We start from the raw sequence: 19,497 nt of genomic DNA on the forward strand, positions 1-19,497 counted from the left end.
TTATAAGCTTTAAAAATAAACGTTCATCCTTTATTCCTCACTGTCGTCCGTAGCTAAGTTATAGTCATCTAATCTTATTGGGATGCCATTAGCACGCACCTGAATGGCAAAGCAACAATCCCTCATAAATCCAATAAGTGGCTTTGGTACATTTTCAGTTGCTAGTTCAATAGGTCCTTTAACAGTCAATTTGTATGTTATTGGAGCAGTAGATGTTTGACCTTGCTGGAAGCAAAAGTCCACTTCTGTTGGAAAACCACATAAGAAATGTGTGTTGTCATAGCTATCCCATTTATGTTCCACACTACCATCATCCACCAATGACTCATAACATCTTCATTAAATCCAATCATATCATTGTTTGTATTGCAAGCGTTCGCAACCATTTCATAAAATACAGGTCCATATGATTTTTCAGGTTCTGCAGGTATATTTCCATAAGCTCCCATGGAAAGCTGAAGATATTTAAACTTAGGGTTCTCAAAAATTAACATAATAGTTGTCTTTCTTTCTAAATAGTGCCCAAATACTTTTAACATTAATTAGGCGTATAAGCTGCTGTAAATGTTGCACTTGAACTATCTGTATTCTTTGAGAATGAACCGTCCATAGGAATCCAATCCATAACTTTAACAGGAAAACATAAAGCCTCGTTTGTATAATGTTCTACAAGTTTTGTATAAATGTTAGGGTCTAAAGAGAATGACTTTGGATGAATGAAACATTCATTAAAATCCATCTTTGTTCGAAATAGTTGCTGGGTTACAGTTGTAATAGTAACTGTTCCACTAGCTTCTACTGCCTTCGTTATCATAGTGAATGGTTCATTCCATGGAACAAATTTATTTGTCGGTGGATTTGAATCTGAAGCAAATGCAACTTTAAGAGTTGGATTGAAAGCAATGATATCATTTACAGATATAGATGTGCATTGTAATGCGTCGCTACTGAACTTTACTTTAAGCTGAATGTTACCAACAAATGCAGGAATAAATCTTATAGCTTCTAATGGAAGGAATCTTCTAACAGGAATTCTTAAACGAAGCTTAAAATCAAATGATTTTCCTGCTGTAATTGGACCACTAACAATTTGTCCTGTTCTGCATGTTCCCGAATGACTCCATACATCTTCATGTCGAGTCTTTGAGAAAACATCTACTTTCTTTATTTGTTCGGTAGTTTGTGAGTTTGAAGTTATATATGCTTCTTCTCTTGCGTTGTCTTGAGAATATACGATACGACCATTTGCAAGGATTTGATATCCAGCAACTGCATAGAAAGCGTCATCGAAACCAATCCAAAATCCTGGTGGGTTTGTTTTATTGGAACCTGAACCAATTTCTTTATCTGCAATAAATTGACTTCCATTTTATACGTAATGAATGTATTGTAAAGAGTCCAACATATTTTCACCAGGAGAGGTAAGAGATTGAATGTTACCCATGTGTTATCTTTAGCAGTTCCAGGTTGCGATGGAATCTTTGCGTCAGAATATTTTCTATTAGTGTCACCAATTTGAACTGCATTGTCTATGATATCGAAATATGAGCGAATCTGATGAATATGCTCTGCTGGAGTAAATTCGTTTAGCTGTTCGTTCTGCATGTATTTACTTCGGATAAAAATATCTATTTACTTCATTATTCTCACTCTTCTTCTTGGCATTCGTGGTGGAAGTTGTTTCTTGACATTTTCAATGAACTGTACATTCTCTTTTGTCTCAACTTCTTTCACTGGCGGGTCAGGTTCTTTGACTCGGTTTGTTTTTCAATGAAATTCACGAACTTTGCAATAAGCTCTTGGTTCGTTATTGAAAGTACATCTGGCTTCTTTTCTTCTGGTTCTATTGGTGGCTCAGTTTGAACAGAAGGTTTTATATGGGCTTCGTGGACTTCACCCTTGCCATACACCTTAATGTTGTCGCTCTCTGCATTCGCTAATGGAACCTTTCTTTTTCTTACGTATATTTTACCATCTTTACTCTGACTTACGTAATAGAAAGGATGTTGTATTCCTCTTGCGTCATTTAATATAATAGACTCTCGCTCTGATTTTGACAAGCTCATTTTACATCGGTTAAAGTTTTAATTTTGTTTTTTTTATCTGCAGTCAAATGACTCAGACAAGCCCTACGGACAAGACCCAAGGGGTCATAGATGTTGAAGCCTTGAAGAAAGAAATTCGTGAGCAAATTTTATCCGAACTGAAGGAACAAAAACAAGAACAAAAGCCAGAGAGACCAAAGAGAAAACTTAGTGAAAAACAACTTGCTGCATTAGCTGCTGGAAGACAAAAGAACCCACGTTTGCTGGCGAAAAAAGCTAGAGAAGAAGCTGAAGCAAAAGCTAAAGAAGCTGAAGCAAAGAAAGAGTAAATGGTTTATTTTTATCCGAATTAAATGTATAGACAAATACCTTTATCTGTTGCGTTCAGTAGTGAAAACCCTGACGTCAAAATAAAGGGGAACAGAGTAACGTTTAAGTTTCCAACAGACTGGATTGTGAACATAAATGAAGAGAAGTACATTGGCATAACATCTATGTATATAACACGTGCTTTCAGAAAGGTTGACTTTATACTTCAAGTCGAGATAGAAAATGACGAACAGTCTTTAAGCGCCCAAAACATTCACATATACAAATACTTTAAAGACGATACAACTTTACAAGAATGTATGATTTCATTTAATGAGATGTTCGAGAAAAAGTTCAACATTGAAGTACAAACTTTACAGCCTTTACGTGAGTTTCTTGCACAACTGAAAGAAGAAGGTAGTCAGCCACAACTTATAGACTTTCATTATGAATTTAATGAAAATGAAGATGGAACTCATGACTGTCAGTTTGTTGTATTCTCACCATTCAATGAAGTAGCTAAAGAGAAAGAAAATCCATTACGTATAAGGTTTCAAATCTCTGAACCAAGTGATGATTTCAAGAATGTTTTCAATTATGATGCAATGCTTCCGAGGAAAAATGAATTTTCAAAGATTGTAACACCTGGCATTTGGGATAGAAAGCAAGCTATATTATATTCAAACTTAAGTAAGGGAGTTGAAAATGAGTTCATTGGTCATACAAGAACTACACCACTTCCTAACCCTAAATACTATAAATTAACTGGCTTCAATCGTGAGTTTTGGATAGACATGTTCTCCACTCATGACCATAAATGTCCAGTGTTCTTGCCTCCAGACCATAAGGACTGTCTCTACATTGAAGCACAACTCTTAAACTCTACCATCGCAGTATTGTAAAATCTACGCTAGCTTTATTTTTATCACGAATGACCTCATTGCTGACAAAAATAAATGACCTCATTCATGACCTCATTGCTGACCTCATTCATGACCTCATTGCTGACAAAAATAAATGACCTCAGAACTTCAACTTACGAATAAAGCTTGTTTTAGTCGTTATTGAGAAGTTAAACTTCTCTTCAAAGCAAGGTTGACATGACTTACATAAGTCAAATCCAGTCTCTTGACCGTCATAAAGTGCTTTATAAAGTTTCATGACACTGAACTCAGAGTCTTTGTCAAATTTTCCTTGCGGAACCATTAAACCTTTATCTTCATTGTAATAGCATTGTATAGCTTCAGGAAACATTTCATTAGCGGTTAAAGCAATAACATCTTGCTTCACGCCTTTCATTCTGCAGTGAAATGCAACTTCATTTAAATCATTCGTGAGTAAGTCTATGTAAGTCTTCTTTCCACAAAATATTGACTTGTATGCTAAACTTTGTTTTCCAGGTGTTATTTCTGCAAAGTCGCTATGAAATTGACCAAGGTTTTTACCAATGAGAACTCTTCCATAACGTTTCTCAAACTCTTCAGCTAAACGAGGGATATCTTCATTGTAGAGATGCATACTGTCGGTATCACTATAAAAGATGTCCATTCCTAAGTCTTCAATCGTGCAAAACACTTCATTCATTATTCTCTTCGACATAGACAGAATATTAACACCAAGTGGACAGAAGTTAAAGTGTCTGCAAATGCTTTTCGTTAGCTTGAAAATAGTTTTATCTGAACCATCCAAACCTTCGAACTTCACTATATGGTTGTAATTTCTTATAGCATATCTTATAGCATCTTTGTCATCTACTATGGTTATTTTTGACTCAATAGGAGATAAAATGGTTTTGCCATAAATGCTGTTCAGAATGAGTTTTATAATTTCTTGTAATGGGTTTTCTTCTTTCTTATACTTTAACCTTAACTCAAACAATTTCTTAACTTCATCTCTTAATCTCAAATCTCTGTTTCCATCGTAATAGTATCCTTGCAACACTTCACATTTGACACCTTGATATTTTATGAGGTCTTGTAATGTTATATGGTCAACATACATTAAACAGCAAGTGTTTGAACTTCTGGGAACGTTAAGTTCTGGATTTAGTTCAGGGTCGCAAACTATTAAAGGAAAGTGTCTATGTATTCCAATCTCTGTTATCTTAATGAGAACAAAGAAGCCAGACATAAACTTTTCACCAATGGGTTCCTTTTGGTCGTCATCGAATAAATGTCTCATGAGATACTCTGTGCTTAACATCTCATCCTTCAATACTTTTGGAATTCCTTCTAAGTATAAAGTCTTGCTATAGCTGATGGATATAATGAAACAGCGTCGAAGTCAGCAATGAGTTTCTTTTTGCTCTTTTGTTTAATGTTATCTGACAAACATACATCTTCCACCTTGAATGCATCTCGAAATAAATTCTCTTGGTTTATTTGAGAGGTCATAAAGATTTCCATTCGGAAGTACACTCTGTTCTCAAATAATTTGTTAGCAATTGAACAAATACTAACGTAGTCATAAACGTTTAAATCAAACTCTTTCAATAAGTCATTGCGGAACTTTACAAAACCTTCTCTTAAAATTCTTACATCTTGTTTGCAATAAAATGTGCTATATTTTTCTAAGTCGAAGTGGTTTTCATCTATTCTGCAACCTTTGATGGAATCTATGTTTTTCATAAATGTATCTGCATCCTGGATAAACTTACATGCTTCAGAAATGACACCAGTTCTGTTGTCATTTGCTAACAAAGTACTGCTGTAGTAGTTATATGGAAATACTTCTTTCGGTCCTGTTTGTAAGTTAAACATAGCAGGAAATAGTTTAAGCTTCTTATTTATAACACTGTAAGAGTCTTTTATAATAATTGCCCTTCCTTTATATAAGCCAGTTATTTGCATTGTTCGTGAACCTTAATGATGGGAGTTCCTTTCACTTCTGTCATGTGTCTTAAGATGAAGTTTATATCATAGCTGAGGTTATGGAAATATATTAAACTCTTGTCAGGAAGTCGTTCCAAAAATTCTGTTGCACAGTTCTGACCCCAAATGCTTTCACTCACTGAACCATCTTCACTGTCGTAACATATGTTAAAAGCTTTATGAAAGCCATCGTACTACACTCAAAGTCAGCAAAGAAAACGTGCTCAGGAATGAACTTGCACTTATTTTTATTTACTTCTTTTGACTCTGCTTTCTTCTTCAGTTGTACACAATACTTTGGAGCATATGTCAAATCTTTAAATGGTGCAAGGTTCTGTTTATATAAGTCAGTCGTATATGTGAAAAGTTCTCCATAAGAAATAGGTTCGAAATATTTGCACTTCCACAATGTTTTCATAACATCCCATAGCGGTGTAGTTCTATCATAACGAACTACATATTTGTTCTCTCTCTTTGTATATATTTTCATCTGTTTCTCAATGTTCATTCCACCACACTCCTTCAAGATTTCTATATAGTTGCGAATGAAATATGTTGTCATTGGAAGTCTTTCGTTTAGCATGTAGTGGTCTTCAACAAGAAGTAGGTCAATAGTTCGAACAGTTTCACATTCTTTTGGTATGTATCTCTTTATTTCATTATATCTTGAGTCATTGAAGTAACCAATGGTAACATTAAATGCTATACCTGTTGCGTCAGAAATTTCTTGTACTTTACTTTGAGGAAAGTCTCTAACACGAATGACTTCTCTCATGTGGTCAATAGTTTCTTCATTTACTCCAGCCTGAATGTTATCATGGTTTTCTCCACTATGGTCCTAACGTGGCACCCGACGAGATTTTTTTTCATTCTTCCTCTTTGAAGTTGTCGAAATATTCTGTTATCTTTTCTTTCAGTAATGTTAAGTCTTCTTTGAATGTAAGTATTGTACAACCTTTAATATCATAGTGTGTTTGAGGAAGAGTATTTTTGACAATTTCCTTTATTTGCTCATTCGGTGTCATTGAAATCGGTAAGTTTTCACGATAGAACCAGTTTCTGTCAGATTTATATATCTTAGCTAAGTCATAAAAGCTCTTGTTGTTTCTTCTCACTAAATGCAACATAACCATATCTCTATCTTCTTCTTTCTCCAACTCTTCAGCGTAAATCATATACTTATAGTTCTTTTCCTTTCCTTTTGGTACTGAACGTGGTATTCTTTTCTGTATGCTTTTGTCTTTGGATTCAATGACTTCATCTTTTGCTTGAAGTTTCTTTTCCATCTCTCCACGTTCTGCTTTATATAGTTCATCTAACATCATGAAAATATAACAAGCATAACGAGGTGAAGCCCACATTGCTACAGCATTTACTAAAAGTCTATGAACATAATAACCTTTCAAACCAGGAGCCAAATTCTTGCGATTTTCGTACGGAATCTCTTCCCCCGGTTTTCCGAGGGAAGCAATCATATGAGGAAATTCTTCTAAAAGTTCTTTTGCCTGTTGGTTTTCAAACCAATGATATGCTTGCTTTGTAGAACGAAGAGCATTCATTATACTTTGCATCTGGTACATATCGTCTTTGACCGAACGAATGAGTCTCAATTGTTTGTTATACTGTATGTATTCATATTCTTCATTAATGGCTTCATGAACGATAGCAGTTGTTGTGTTCTCTGATGTTGACATATCTGTCTTTATATTCCGGATAAAAAAATAAATAAAAATAAAATTAGCGTTATTTTTTCTGAGATAAACACTATTTCTTCACAACATTAAATTTTATCCTGTATGAAATGACTTTAAAAAGATTATTGACTGACTTCGAATACTATCTCATTGACGCACTGACAGACCCTCAAAACTGTGTTGAAAGTTCTTTAAGCTTTAAGATTGAAGGTACGACGCATTTTGTCTTCACTTACGTATTGAAAGAATATGACCGTTATCATAACGAAGTGAATCAAACACTAATAAAATTTGTAGATAAAAAATTGGTTAACAATGAATATTTTAAACGTGAAGACCCAAACACTGCTGGAGATGATGAAGAATACAGACAAGTTATTGAAAAAAATAACGCAAGATTAGATGCAATAGAAAAGAAGTTTTGTGAATGTCTTACAAACACGTATGAATATCTTATGCGGTGGGAAGCCAGATGGAAATAAATTTACGTCAAATATGCAATTTATAAAATCTTATGTCGACAGGCTACGTAGCACAGTGGTCTAAGGTGGTGTTATGGAGGGGTCAGGGTCTGTGGTTCGAACCGCGACAGCGCCGTATTTTCTTATTTTCTTTGTTTGTCTTGTTTGTCGTGAATAAAAAGTGTCATAAAAGTGCTCTATCTTCCACGGGAATAAATAAAAAATTTACTTTATTTCTTCTTTATTTCTTTGTTCCCGTGGAAGAAGGGTTTTGCTGTTTTTTCTGTTTTTTCTCAGCCGAAATCAATGATTTTTTCATTTTTGGAATCCTTAGCGAATGAGGAAGAATGAGGAATCTTTTCTCTCGTGGAAGCTTTGACCAAATTTCATGAATTTTCACAAAAGACAAAAAATAAACGCTTTACATGTATTTTTCAGCAACTTCGTCAAATAATTTTATAGCTTTATCTATCTCATCTACTTCAAACGTTTCTTTACCTTTTATGGGAGCACCATACATTTTCTCAAACTTTTCGAGTAGTTCTGTTTCTGCGGCTCTCATATCATTAACGAACACAACCTTGACTCTATTGACTGTACTGTCATATCTTTGAGTTATATTATATGTTCTTCCTATCTTATATCTCTTTGTATTGAAGTCCTTCGGTTTCTGAACGATGTAAAGTAAGCCTTCACTGCAACGTTCTGAGTCGAATGAACCATAAGTTATGAAGTTATATCCAACAACTGGGTCAATCCATAGAAGAATTATTGGTATAAGACTTTTGTCAATGAGATATGCTCTTGTTCCATAGAATCTTACCGATATCATAAGCTCAGGATTTCTTGTCAAAATTTTCTGAGTAGAAGCAATTCTAACCCAGTCCTTTGCTTTCTTTCCAGATGGAGATATAATGTCTGACAAAGAATATTTGTTGTATTTCTTTGAGTATCTTACGTTTAAATCACCAATTCTAACCACTTTGGTGTCATTGTCAATCTTTCTAACTGTTTCAAACTCAATGTTTGACATTACTGTCTTACATACAAGATAAAAAAATAAATAAAAATAAAACTAACTTTTTTTATCTTTTATGAAAATTCATGAAATTTGGTCATTTTTCAGCAAAAATAATGTTTAGGTGAAGAGGTGAGATCTCACCCGTTTTCTCACCTGTTTTCTCACCTGTTTTTTCACAAGCGTTTTACATGAATTGTACGATGTATATTTGAAATCCTAAACAATTTCGTAGCTTCTATTCTTCTTTTAGTACATCGAATGTTTTAATCATGCCGAAAGTCTCTTTATATTTCTTTTTGACGTCAGACAGAAGGAAATCTTCTGCTGTTGGATAGTTTTTATTAAGAAATGTCAACATTATCCATTTTATCTTCTGCTGGCTTTTCTGCTTCTTTCTTTAAGTCTGCATAGTCGTTTCGCATTCTTTCTATCTCTTTGACTGAGTAGTTATATTTCCTCATTGCTGCTTTACATTTTGAACATTGCGGATTCATTTTTGCATTATACATTGAAATAAAACCAGCTAGAACAACTAAGGCGTCAATTGCTCTCTTCATCTCAAAAGCTGCTGGTTTTATCTGTTCATTCCATACCTTACCTCTTCTATCTTTATCTCTTATCTGCCATACACATTTTGCAACTAATGAAACAAAGTTATCGTATGCCTTAAATTCTTCGGATTTGTAAAGGTCAGAAATATTTTTATAAACCATGTCGCAATCTTTGTCCATAACTTTATGGTTGCAATGATATCCTAGAAACTCATAGTTTACCTTTCGTATGAACTTCTTTATTTCTACGAGTCAGTTGCTTTGACTTCAATTTCGTCAAATTCGGGAATGGTTAGTTTTTGTTGCTGAATTTCAGGTAGTTTAGGTAAATGGTCGATGAGGTCCTGCATGTCATAAAGATATTCTTCATTTTCTTCATCCTGTGCGGTACAGTCTAAATTACTTGTTAACAGTTCTTGCTTTATCTTCTGGATTTTTGTTTCGAAAGTATATGAAGAAGGAATGAAGTTTTTCATTTCTACTAACATTGACGTAGGATTCATAACTAACGAGTTTGGTGCTGTTGTGGACAGAGTCCTGTCGTTCGCGGCTTGAATTGCTGTTGTGTCGATTGTTGAAATCATATCTTTACATACAAAATAAAAAAATAAATAAAAATAAAACTAACTTTATTTTTTCTATCTTAAGGAAATTCATGAAAATTCACGAGAAAGCAAAAGCAATCTGAGCCGCTTAGCGGCGAGGGTGAGAAAACAGGTGAGAAAACGGGTGAGATCTCACCTCTTCACCTAAAATATATTTTTGGTGTAAATTTATGACAAAAATAAATGGTACCATTAATGATATCATGACTGTTCTCGTTCATGTCTGATTTACATCTAATGAAAAAGTTTAGAAGAATTTTCTTATTCTTTCTGGCTTATTTTTGTCTTTCCAGTACTCCCGCTCTAATGGTCCCAGATGTGTTGACTTTGACTCTCTCAAGTTCTTAGATGGTATAACATCTTCAACGCCTCCTTCATATCTTACTTTATAAGTGTCATCGTTTATGTTATAGTTAAGTATTTCAATAACCACTCCTCGCTTTGCTTCGTCAATGGTTTCAGCAAGTTTGCCATTACTACTTTCGACTAATTTATGACGAGGATAAAACGCAATAGAGTCGTCAGCAGCTTTTATAAGATATCCATTACCTTGCGTAGAGTCTACGATATAATAATTTCGACTTAACCTTAAACGTTTCTTTGTCAACGGTTTGTCGTCAAGAACTACACGAACTTTTGTACCAGGAATGAGGGTAAATTGTGTTGAATTTCTGATATTTTGTGTTTGGCTTCGTTTCTTTTGTATATACTTTTCTTCTTGTTGTTGTGTCATTGAATTTGGTGTATGTCCTGTTGTAGAATTTGTTGAGGAATTATATACTTCGAGAAAATGTTTCATTGTTTCTTCGGTAAAGTCTCGCTCTTGATTTAAATCTCTGAGCGTTCTTATGAAGCGATTAATGATACCTAAAATATTATGGTTATGGTCTTCAGTAGTGTAGTGAGTTATGTTATGCTTAATGAGAAATTCTGTGATTTCGTTGCTGAGGTATGCACTGTCTTGGTCTGATGTTAAAGTACTTGGTTATGTTCTGCTACAAACTTTTGTAAAACTCTTAACACTTCACGAGTTCCTTTATTTCTCATTATATACGCAAAAGCTTTTGCGAGTGTTAACATTTATGAAGATGAGGAATGGTTTATGTCCTCCTTTTCTGCTTTGAATGAGAGTGTCAAATTGGTATGCGTCTGGAGTGTTGGAGTAAATTGGTAAAAAGTAGTCGTAAGGGTTTATTTTTGTTTGATGTACAACATTTTTGTCAACGAACGTTTTAACTTCAGCTCTGTTAGTAAATCCCCAACTCTTTGCAGCTTCATTGAACTTCTTAAATGACCTCCATGGATGTTGTTCGAATACTTCTTTCAAGCTCATTTATGTAAAAATAAAGATTTTATTCTAGGCTCAAGCGAGTTCATTGAACGCGGGTACCATGCGAATATAGTCACAAATGGTGCATGTAATCTTTACCCGACCCTGTTGGATTTGTTGTGAAAGTGTGTGAATGATTTCCTGTGGTTCCACAGAAAATACCTGCGCTTGAATCTACTGGGTCACTTGAAATATCATATCTATGCATTCCCTGTCTATCCGAACCTGCTGCAAAGATTTGTATAACCTCTTTTTGTTATTGAATGTGAATGACTACCTGTTGTGTTTGTAGTTCCTGTATGAGTGTGCGGTGGAAGGTTTGCTTCTTTAATTTTCTTCGAACCACCTGTTTGCTTTGAAGAGTTCGCACAATAGAGGAATTTATCTACAATCTGTTCCCACGTACCAAAACCTAAAACACTTGCCGGATTTGTTGAGTTCATTGACGTATAAATAGAGCCTATAGGATATATGGTTTCAAGAATCTGGGCCTTCATTGTTAGAAGTTCATGTTTAACGTTTATAGTTTTATTGCCTTCTACAATATTTATATTGTTTGTTATTAAACCATTAGGAAAAGTAGGAGGATAAATTCTTTGTTCTTGTACAGTTGCACCGTCTCTTCCTGTTTTTGTTACTATTTCGATGCATGCCTTAATTTCTTTAATCTTGATTGTTTGAAATTCTTCATGCACGTGCTCTTTATCGGCTTTTCCATTAAGCGCAGCATTTACTTCCGACTTCTTTGCATAATTTTCATCTACATAAGTTTTGTCGGCTTTCTTATCTAACATTGCTGGTAGTTCATGTGCTTCAAAGTTTCTGGCATGACCTTCAATATTCCTGCAACTGTTATCTAAATTGTTTAGTGTATCTTTTACGCTTGTACTTGGATTCTCTAAAGGTGCACTTGAACCAAGGGTATAGTTCAATATTATGTCGTCTGCTCTAACAGTAGTGAAGGATTTATGTGTATGGTTCTTGTCGGCTTTACTGTCTAATGTAGCTTGAAGTTCATTTATATCGGAGATGTTGTGTTTATGAGATTTCAAAACTTTGTTCGTTGCTTCAAGTTCAACTTTGTCAGCTTTACTTTTAATAGCATCTTCAAACGTTATTTTTGACTTAACTCTCAAAGTAAATCTTGGTTCAACTAATACACCGTTAACATTGAAAGTAGAGGCATAAATTTCACCGGTATAACCAAATGCTTCTGGTGCTTTAGCTACATCATACTGTACAGTACAGCTTATGTCATAACCTTTAGCACGAATGTATTTATATCTTCTTTCATTAACATTTTTTGTCTTCGCTTCATCACTTCGTGTTAAATATCCATGGTAGTTCGTTATAATCTGTTCGTCTGAAGTTATATAATGAACGTGGTTCTTGACTTTATCACTCAGAGCTAAAAGCTCATTTTTGTTTGCTTTTTCGGCTAATTTCTCATTAACATCATTCACTTCTAATTCAACTCTTCCGCCAGAACTCTTATTATCATTAATCTTTTTCATTAATTCGGTAATTACGTCATAAAGACTATATTCTGTTTTCGGTTTTGTAAATAATGAGTCAAAATTTCTTTTCATCATTACATCGCTGACATTAATGATATCACCAATTCCTTTTTCATTTATTCTCTTCATTAATTCTGCAATAATGACGAATATATAATCTGTTAATTTATTCTCTTCATCGAGGGTTATAGAATGTTTTGAAATTGAATCATTAACTCCTCTAAATAAATCAATAACTTCAGGATACACGTTTTTAATGTCTCGAATAACCCGACCAGTATCCTGTTGTTCATGTTCTTCGTTCCCGTCGTTACGTGGTTTTATATCTCTAACCATCATCAACGCAGCCATAACCGGAGGGTTTGTTGCTATCTGTTCGAAAATCCGTCCGTTATGTACGGTATATCTAAATAATTTCTTTGTGTTTGTTAAAACATTTGAAACAAGTCTTTTAAAACCATCTACAAAATTTCCTGTTTCACCTAATGTTCTTGCAGCATTTACAAGCTCACCCATTCCCGCTTTTGACCCCAAAAACGTCCATATTGCATTTATTTCACTCTGTATAGTTGTCCATTCAGCGAAACTAACACCCGCATTCGCTAAGCTGAAAATGAAATTCAGTGGATCGAACTTAATTCCACCTTCTTTTTCAATTTCAACGAACTCACTAACATGAGATTTTAAATATTCTTTCGTTAAAATTGTTTTCCCCGATGTTATGTCATTAACGAAACTATCACCGTCAAAAGTTAACGAATTCAATTTCGTCGTTGATGCTTTTATTTCATACACCGCTTTATCGATAGTTTTTGGCTCACCTTCTTTAGAAGCATATGAAACATTAATGAATGAATTATATGTATTCATGAATGAATTAAAATCAATGATTTTCATTAATGACGCCTTTAATGATTCATTTACTGTCGAATCCCTTAAAGTAATTAATGAACTGTCATTTATGAAAGGTACACTGCAAACCGTCGAGTTTGGATCAAATGCTATAGTTGGTGCAGGAATATTAATGATATAAGTCATTAAATCATTAAGTGACGTAAATAATGTTGTCGTTTTTGATTTAATTTCTTTAGCATCTGTTATATATGGTAATTTTATTTCTGTAGTTTCTGAATTAAAGATATTCGCTAAAATGTTTTGTAAACTGTTTTGAACAGCTGTGTAAACCGTTGAATCCGGAACTCTTACGATTTCACCATCCTTAATAAAAGGCATTGTACATGGCGTAGTGCTTGGGTCAAATCTTTCGGGATTATAATTCAACATATATTCTAACGCTTCATGAACAGACTTATATACTGTTGTGTCGTTCTTCATGACAACTTCACCATTTACAATGAATGGCATAGTGCATGGAGTTAAAATGGGGTCAAACTTTTCATAGTCCTTCCATGTTATGTATTTCTCGGTATTTCCATCACTGATAACAATATATTTGTCAGTAAGTGTGAGAGAGTATTGACCAAAATATAAACGTTTAGCTCTGTCAGCTTCATACGCATATGCAGCTATACTCATATTTTAATGAGAATAAAATGTTGTTCTATTTGCAAAGTACAGACCCAAACGAATACGGGACAGTAAAACTACAAACAAACTTAGGTCTACAGAATGAGCCACTTGCATTCAGAATGGTTGACTTTAATACTATTGCTTCATTCGTTATAACTGACGAAACAGATTTCATGGAGCTTGAAATAGATGGAAAGAAGCACGAAATAAGATTTCACAATAATGTAGAATATAAGATGGAAACATTAGCTGGAGTGTTAAATGCTCTCATAAATACTACAATAAACAAGGATAACGGAGAAAACTTAATGAATGTTAAACTTATTGCAGGAGTTTTGAAGTTCAGTTATGCGAAAGAGTTTAAGATACCAAGAATGAGTCATAGAGTACAACTTCTTTTGGGAGCATACCATATGACATTTCCTTTGAAAAGTGTTGACAAAACGATTGAGATGAAATCTGTTCCATACGTATGTTATGGCAATTGTTTGTACATTGAGTCAAAAATAGCTAATGTCACAGGTATTTCAGGAGTTAATAGTAAAGGTTCAGTAGAATATAAATCCTTCTGTTATGAAGTAAATTCAATGTTCATTCCAAACGTTCCTGTCATAGCAACTCATTTAGGTAAATGGGTTCGCATTAGTCCTCATAATTTGAAAGACATGCAATTCAGACTTGTTGACTTTCAAGGAGAGCCTGTAGAACTGAAGGCACCAGTGCGAATGACTGTTGAAGTTGACTTTTTAGAAAATATTAAATGCAACAGCTTACAAGAGAACTCAGAGCTAAAAATATAAAGTATGAATGTTATGTATTAGGTCATGAACTTTGGTTGTTGCTGTTTGATGAAACAAATGAGTTAGTTATGTCAGTCAAGAGAACAGAAAAATATTGTGTTAGTGAAAACTGCACCAAGTCAATAAGATTAGGTTTGCATTATGAAGATGAGTTCGATACTGTTGAAGAAGTTTTGGATAGATATTACAAATTGCTTTAATTTACTAAAACATATTTCAAACAAAGCTTATAGTAAGTAGATAGTTTTGTATACTCGTTCGAATATTTATACTTAAACTCAACTCCTGGAGTACCTGGTGTTTCAATGATGCGGATGTTACCTATTTTCATGAATATTGGAGTTTGACCACAGCATTCGATTTCAGGGTCGAGATAGTCAATGACACATTGCTTTCCTGTTATTCGTGATATAATATTTTCAAGGTCCTCCTTTGTTAGAATTATTTGGTTCTTACTTATAAGATTTGTCAAAAGCTTCTTATCGTCTTTGAGTAAAATTGTTTGGTATAACTGAAGAAGGTAATGGTCTACGTTATCTGAAGGATTTGTTTGAACATTTGTGTAAGGGTTGTCGTTGGCTTCTCTTGAAAGAACTTGGTCCAGTGGTGGATACTCTAACTTAACATCTGATGTAGCGTTAGCGTTTGAAGTTGTGTTTAAATTCACCGACTTAAGATCTGGTTCTTTTTCTTTCAAACACTCCGAACTATAGTTCTTTATGACAATATTGTTTGTCGTTCGTGAGTCAACATTTGATGTTGGTTCAATTGGAACATTAACGGCACCAGCTAAGATGGATTTGCTTCTCATTTCATATAGAATAAAAACCTTTTATATGTATGAAATGAACATATACTCGACAAGGGTTTGAATGTAAAGCTAACGAATGAAATATTGTTGAATTCACTGAGACAGGAGCTGTGTATAAAGATGTAGAACTACTGAACAAAAGAGCAAAGGGAAGAAGCAGGAATATGAACAAAGGGTGGAAGCCTATAAAAATTTATGTCAATGATGGCTCAGGAGGTTCAAACATAAAGTATGCAGAAAGTTATAGAGTTTATGCTCTCAAAGGTGAAAAGCCTTCATTTAAGAACAGCTATTCTAACGCATATCCTCAAAAGCTAACGGATGGGGAAGTGGATGATATGAATGACAGCAAAAATATTAACAGAAATGGCGACAGAGATGCATGGAATTTGTTTACCATCAGTCAATTAAAGCATAAGATTTAAAAAATGTTGGTCGTTCCCATGGAATATTTTTGACTTTAATGGTATTAGTCATGATATGAATCTCAAGGTATGAACGAGGAGAGATGAGAGACTTATATGCTTCCCAAATTTCTTCAAAAGGTAATGTTATACCTGACTGTTTCCAAATGAGTTCAATATCATAGCGTGAGAAACCTTGAAAGATAACGAAGTCAGTTATGAGACGTTTTATGTTTAAAGCAAGGAAACGCCATGTTTGCATAAGTATTGCTACAGTTAAATGGTAATGTCTGACTTTAGTTATGATGTTAGCTAATGGTGAGTCAGGCTTTGACACTAAACCTTTTCCGGCGAAGTCGTCACAAACGAGCAGAGTGTTTGAAGGATACTTTTTGAAGGGGTATTTTGAAAGTTTTGATAGAATGTAGTTTGTCAGTCGTTTCATATCGTAAACTCCTGAGTACTGACGTAAGTGGTGTTTGTCAATAATTCTTTCCATCTCTTCTGAAGTCTTTTGCATTCCTGACTGTATGAACTCTACAATAGCATAATATTTTCTCTTACGTCGAATGTAACGTTGAAGAAATTCAATGAGTTCGCTATCTGGAACTTTAACGACAGATGCTTGAACTTTACTCATGAATGTTTTCGCTGTTGAATCCATAGAGTCTGAAGTTGCTGATATAATGATTTGGTCATAGTAAGAGTCGTTTCCTAAACGCTCTGTTATGAGTATATGACGAATGAGGTTAAATGTCTTACCTGAACCCATCTTTCCACAATAGAAATACACACCATTTGAACAGAATTCATAATCTTTGCTGAAAGGAAGAATAAGAGAAGAGTTAAGTTTGTCTGTAGTTTCATTCATGTCTTCATCTACGTCATGTATTAAATGCTTTATTCATGTGATTTTATCCCAAGCATATGGGGATTCTAAATTTTTGTCCCTATCGTTATCCCAATTGAATTTTTTTGGAATTTAAAATTTTTTTTCTACATGTAAACTTAAATTTTAATTTTTACCACTAAAATGCAATATTTCAACAAATTAATGAGTAATAATATTTTAATTTATAATAATTATTATAAATCTCCTCAATTTAATGTAATTATTGTATTAATTTTTTGTTGAAAATATAAATCTTCAAGTAAATGATGTGAATTTAATATTTTTAGAATGTTGTTTAATTGTACTATATTATGCATGTAAAATTTTGTTACAATACATTTTATGGGATCCCCATTGCCCAATTGAGAGAAAATTGAGAGGTGGGTTGGGCTAGCCCAATTCAAAATATCCCAGGTGGAAATAAAAAAATTAACAATTCAACATAAAAAAGCATCTTAAATAATAATGATAAAAAAAATTTTGTATGAATTTCAATCAAATTTGTTTTTATTCAACTTAAGAAATCACTTCATTAATGAAAGAAGTCGGGGTTCACAACATATCCGATCTTGAAACGAAACAACATGTTTACATGCGATATAAACATGAAGGTAGTCCCAAGTGGTATGTAAAATGCAATGAACTTGTGACACGACTGATGGCGTAGTTTGCCGGTGTTCAATACAAGAACAAAAGGGAGGATCATTATAAAAACTGGCTTAAGACTCATGTTCACACATGTCAGGCCGGAGAAGCATTATCGCAGCAAAACATTACTTGACTACTACAATAAAGGTAAACAGTCAAATGATCCAATGTTGGATTTATCGAATGTATACGATGAAATGACCATTTTTACCGGTAATTCAACCTTGCCTTAGACACATTTGCATCCCCAGAATTCACGCATGTTGCAAAGATTTCATTATGTTCACAATATATCAAATGATGAACAAATACAAACAACTTCAGTCAGCTAATATCAATCCGGAAAACTTGCTGACAAATTATATAAGCCTATTACACGTGATGAGATCCGAAATAGAATGATTGCTATTGCTAACAGCATACACCTTGCTAAAGTTCTCGAATTCGCCAAAAAAGCATACACTTGTGTCGCCATCGATGAAGGCAAGACACATGATTTACCACAATCTTGATTTTGTCTTAACAAATCCGTTGGAGCAAATGAATCCATACCCAGTAGAGGCGATAGATATGAAGGATGGCCAGACAAGTCAGGATTATAAATCCGCAATAACAGCAGGATTTAACAGAATTGACATTAGGAAAGTCAAGATAGGTAGTGTGGTAGTTGACGGAGGACCAGCACAGTTAAAATGCTTCAAAGATACTTGGAATGATTCATTCTATCATGACAGAGATCCAAAATACTACAAGATATTGCTTATTCCCTGTTTGTGTCACAGAATCCACAACAGCATTCATATTATTGCTGGAAGAACAACCAGTTACAAAGTTTAGTAAAGGATGTGCACAGAATTGCAGAACTTTGTCGCATTCATGCTGACGATATAGGTGCACAATGTCCACACATGTATCCACCAGATGGATATATGACTATAATATATGTGTCTTTTATTCTTAAGTACGAAAACAAAATCAAGCAATATATAAATGTAGATCACGATAAAATCGTACAATTGAAAGATTGTTTAGCTGTTCTTAAAAAGCTAATCTTAGTATTCGAATCGGATAAGGCATTGTTGGCAAATTGTTACATTTGGCTTCGTAAAGCCATATCAGCTCTCAATCTTTTGACATCCAATTTGCATAATGCATTCGGATCCATCTTGGCATCTTCATTGGATAGCTATACCTTGGACTCTGACTTTGGTGGGCTATGGTGTTTGGCATTCTCTCTCACGCCGAGAGGAAGGTTCTACTTCCATAGAAAGTTTGTTAAAAACGAAGAAGTAGAAGATTTGGCCGATCCCTTGAGTTCCTTTCAAAGTGAGCATATTCCTGATAAAGATCCGGCAGAAGATTTACAGGACATTTACATGGATTCTATTTTTGAGGAAGGTAACACAAACGCTGTAATTGATGTAACAGATGAAGGCACATTTCGTAGAATTGTCGAATCTGATGATCAACTTAGGCTTACATTGCAAGATGTACGCGAGGATAATCATCAGACTGCCGAAAATGATCTAACAGCAGCTAAAGATTACCTCAAGCGCATTTTGGTTCAATTCCGATTGAACGAAAGACAAAAAACGCTTGTACTCTCGTTATATAATACGTTCATCAATAAGGAATCAGACATCTTTGAGAACGATCTGATGGACGAGGCACAAAATTATGCTTGGGAAGAGATCTCGCATAGAATTGGAGAAAAATCCATCCTTGCGGAAATAGCATTACGCTTGTTATGTTCATCTCCTTCGGAGGCAACATGTGAACGTAATATCAAAGCACAAAGGTTAATTTTGAACGTTAGGCGGTTAAGATCCAAGAAAAACTTGTTAAATAGCCGTCATATCTTAATGGCAACTAAATGAAATAAACATTTTGTTATTATTTATTTTTCAATATTAAATAGCCATTTTCTTCACAAATATTTCAATGTGTTTTTACAACAATTTAACATTCAATAATTTATAATGAATCGTTCTCTTTCATTAAACATTAAT

At 34.2% G+C, this 19,497-nt stretch overlaps 10 protein-coding genes and 4 pseudogenes across 14 annotated transcripts, besides 2 other annotated features; 4 read left to right on the forward strand and 10 right to left on the reverse strand.

The window, feature by feature from the left end:
• Window positions 1–19,497: part of a mobile genetic element that runs on past both edges of the window.
• TVAGG3_0723510 lies at window positions 31–1,605 on the reverse strand (annotated as a pseudogene). Its single transcript has one exon. A coding segment is annotated over exon 1 (1,575 nt).
• TVAGG3_0723520 lies at window positions 1,636–2,066 on the reverse strand (annotated as a pseudogene). Its single transcript has one exon. A coding segment is annotated over exon 1 (431 nt).
• Window positions 2,114–2,374, forward strand: TVAGG3_0723530 (uncharacterized protein; the record flags this gene model as incomplete). The annotated part of the gene is made up of 1 exon (XM_001308312.1): window positions 2,114–2,374. The coding sequence occupies one exon, from the start codon at window positions 2,114–2,116 to the stop codon at window positions 2,372–2,374; it is 261 nt and encodes an 86-aa protein (XP_001308313.1).
• Window positions 2,399–3,256, forward strand: TVAGG3_0723540 (uncharacterized protein; the record flags this gene model as incomplete). The annotated part of the gene is made up of 1 exon (XM_001308313.1): window positions 2,399–3,256. One exon carries the CDS (start codon window positions 2,399–2,401, stop codon window positions 3,254–3,256), a length of 858 nt encoding a protein of 285 aa, XP_001308314.1.
• TVAGG3_0723550 lies at window positions 3,378–5,999 on the reverse strand (annotated as a pseudogene). Its single transcript has one exon. A coding segment is annotated over exon 1 (2,622 nt).
• TVAGG3_0723560 (KilA, N-terminal/APSES-type HTH, DNA-binding family) lies at window positions 6,091–6,918 on the reverse strand (the record flags this gene model as incomplete). Its single annotated transcript, XM_051244228.1, has 1 exon — window positions 6,091–6,918. The coding sequence occupies one exon, from the start codon at window positions 6,916–6,918 to the stop codon at window positions 6,091–6,093; it is 828 nt and encodes a 275-aa protein (XP_051090815.1).
• On the forward strand, window positions 6,981–7,400 carry TVAGG3_0723570 (uncharacterized protein; the record flags this gene model as incomplete). The annotated part of the gene is made up of 1 exon (XM_051244229.1): window positions 6,981–7,400. A coding segment is annotated over one exon (420 nt), but the record flags the coding sequence as incomplete, so codon positions are not given.
• Window positions 7,801–8,412, reverse strand: TVAGG3_0723580 (organellar and viral DNA polymerase type B; the record flags this gene model as incomplete). Its single annotated transcript, XM_001308314.1, has 1 exon — window positions 7,801–8,412. The coding sequence occupies one exon, from the start codon at window positions 8,410–8,412 to the stop codon at window positions 7,801–7,803; it is 612 nt and encodes a 203-aa protein (XP_001308315.1).
• TVAGG3_0723590 lies at window positions 8,574–9,535 on the reverse strand (annotated as a pseudogene). Its single transcript has one exon. A coding segment is annotated over exon 1 (962 nt).
• On the reverse strand, window positions 9,804–10,355 carry TVAGG3_0723600 (integrase core domain containing protein family; the record flags this gene model as incomplete). The annotated part of the gene is made up of 1 exon (XM_051244230.1): window positions 9,804–10,355. One exon carries the CDS (start codon window positions 10,353–10,355, stop codon window positions 9,804–9,806), a length of 552 nt encoding a protein of 183 aa, XP_051090817.1.
• TVAGG3_0723610 (uncharacterized protein) lies at window positions 12,350–13,177 on the reverse strand (the record flags this gene model as incomplete). Its single annotated transcript, XM_051244231.1, has 1 exon — window positions 12,350–13,177. A coding segment is annotated over one exon (828 nt), but the record flags the coding sequence as incomplete, so codon positions are not given.
• On the forward strand, window positions 13,957–14,733 carry TVAGG3_0723620 (uncharacterized protein; the record flags this gene model as incomplete). Its single annotated transcript, XM_051244232.1, has 1 exon — window positions 13,957–14,733. One exon carries the CDS (start codon window positions 13,957–13,959, stop codon window positions 14,731–14,733), a length of 777 nt encoding a protein of 258 aa, XP_051090819.1.
• Window positions 14,930–15,544, reverse strand: TVAGG3_0723630 (uncharacterized protein; the record flags this gene model as incomplete). The annotated part of the gene is made up of 1 exon (XM_051244233.1): window positions 14,930–15,544. One exon carries the CDS (start codon window positions 15,542–15,544, stop codon window positions 14,930–14,932), a length of 615 nt encoding a protein of 204 aa, XP_051090820.1.
• Window positions 15,944–16,819, reverse strand: TVAGG3_0723640 (protein of unknown function, DUF4106 family; the record flags this gene model as incomplete). The annotated part of the gene is made up of 1 exon (XM_051244234.1): window positions 15,944–16,819. One exon carries the CDS (start codon window positions 16,817–16,819, stop codon window positions 15,944–15,946), a length of 876 nt encoding a protein of 291 aa, XP_051090821.1.
• Window positions 16,850–19,497: part of a mobile genetic element that runs on past the window's edge.

Source organism: Trichomonas vaginalis, chromosome III (genome assembly GCF_026262505.1).
Source record: "Trichomonas vaginalis G3 chromosome III, whole genome shotgun sequence".
Lineage (NCBI taxonomy): Eukaryota > Parabasalia > Trichomonadida > Trichomonadidae > Trichomonas > Trichomonas vaginalis.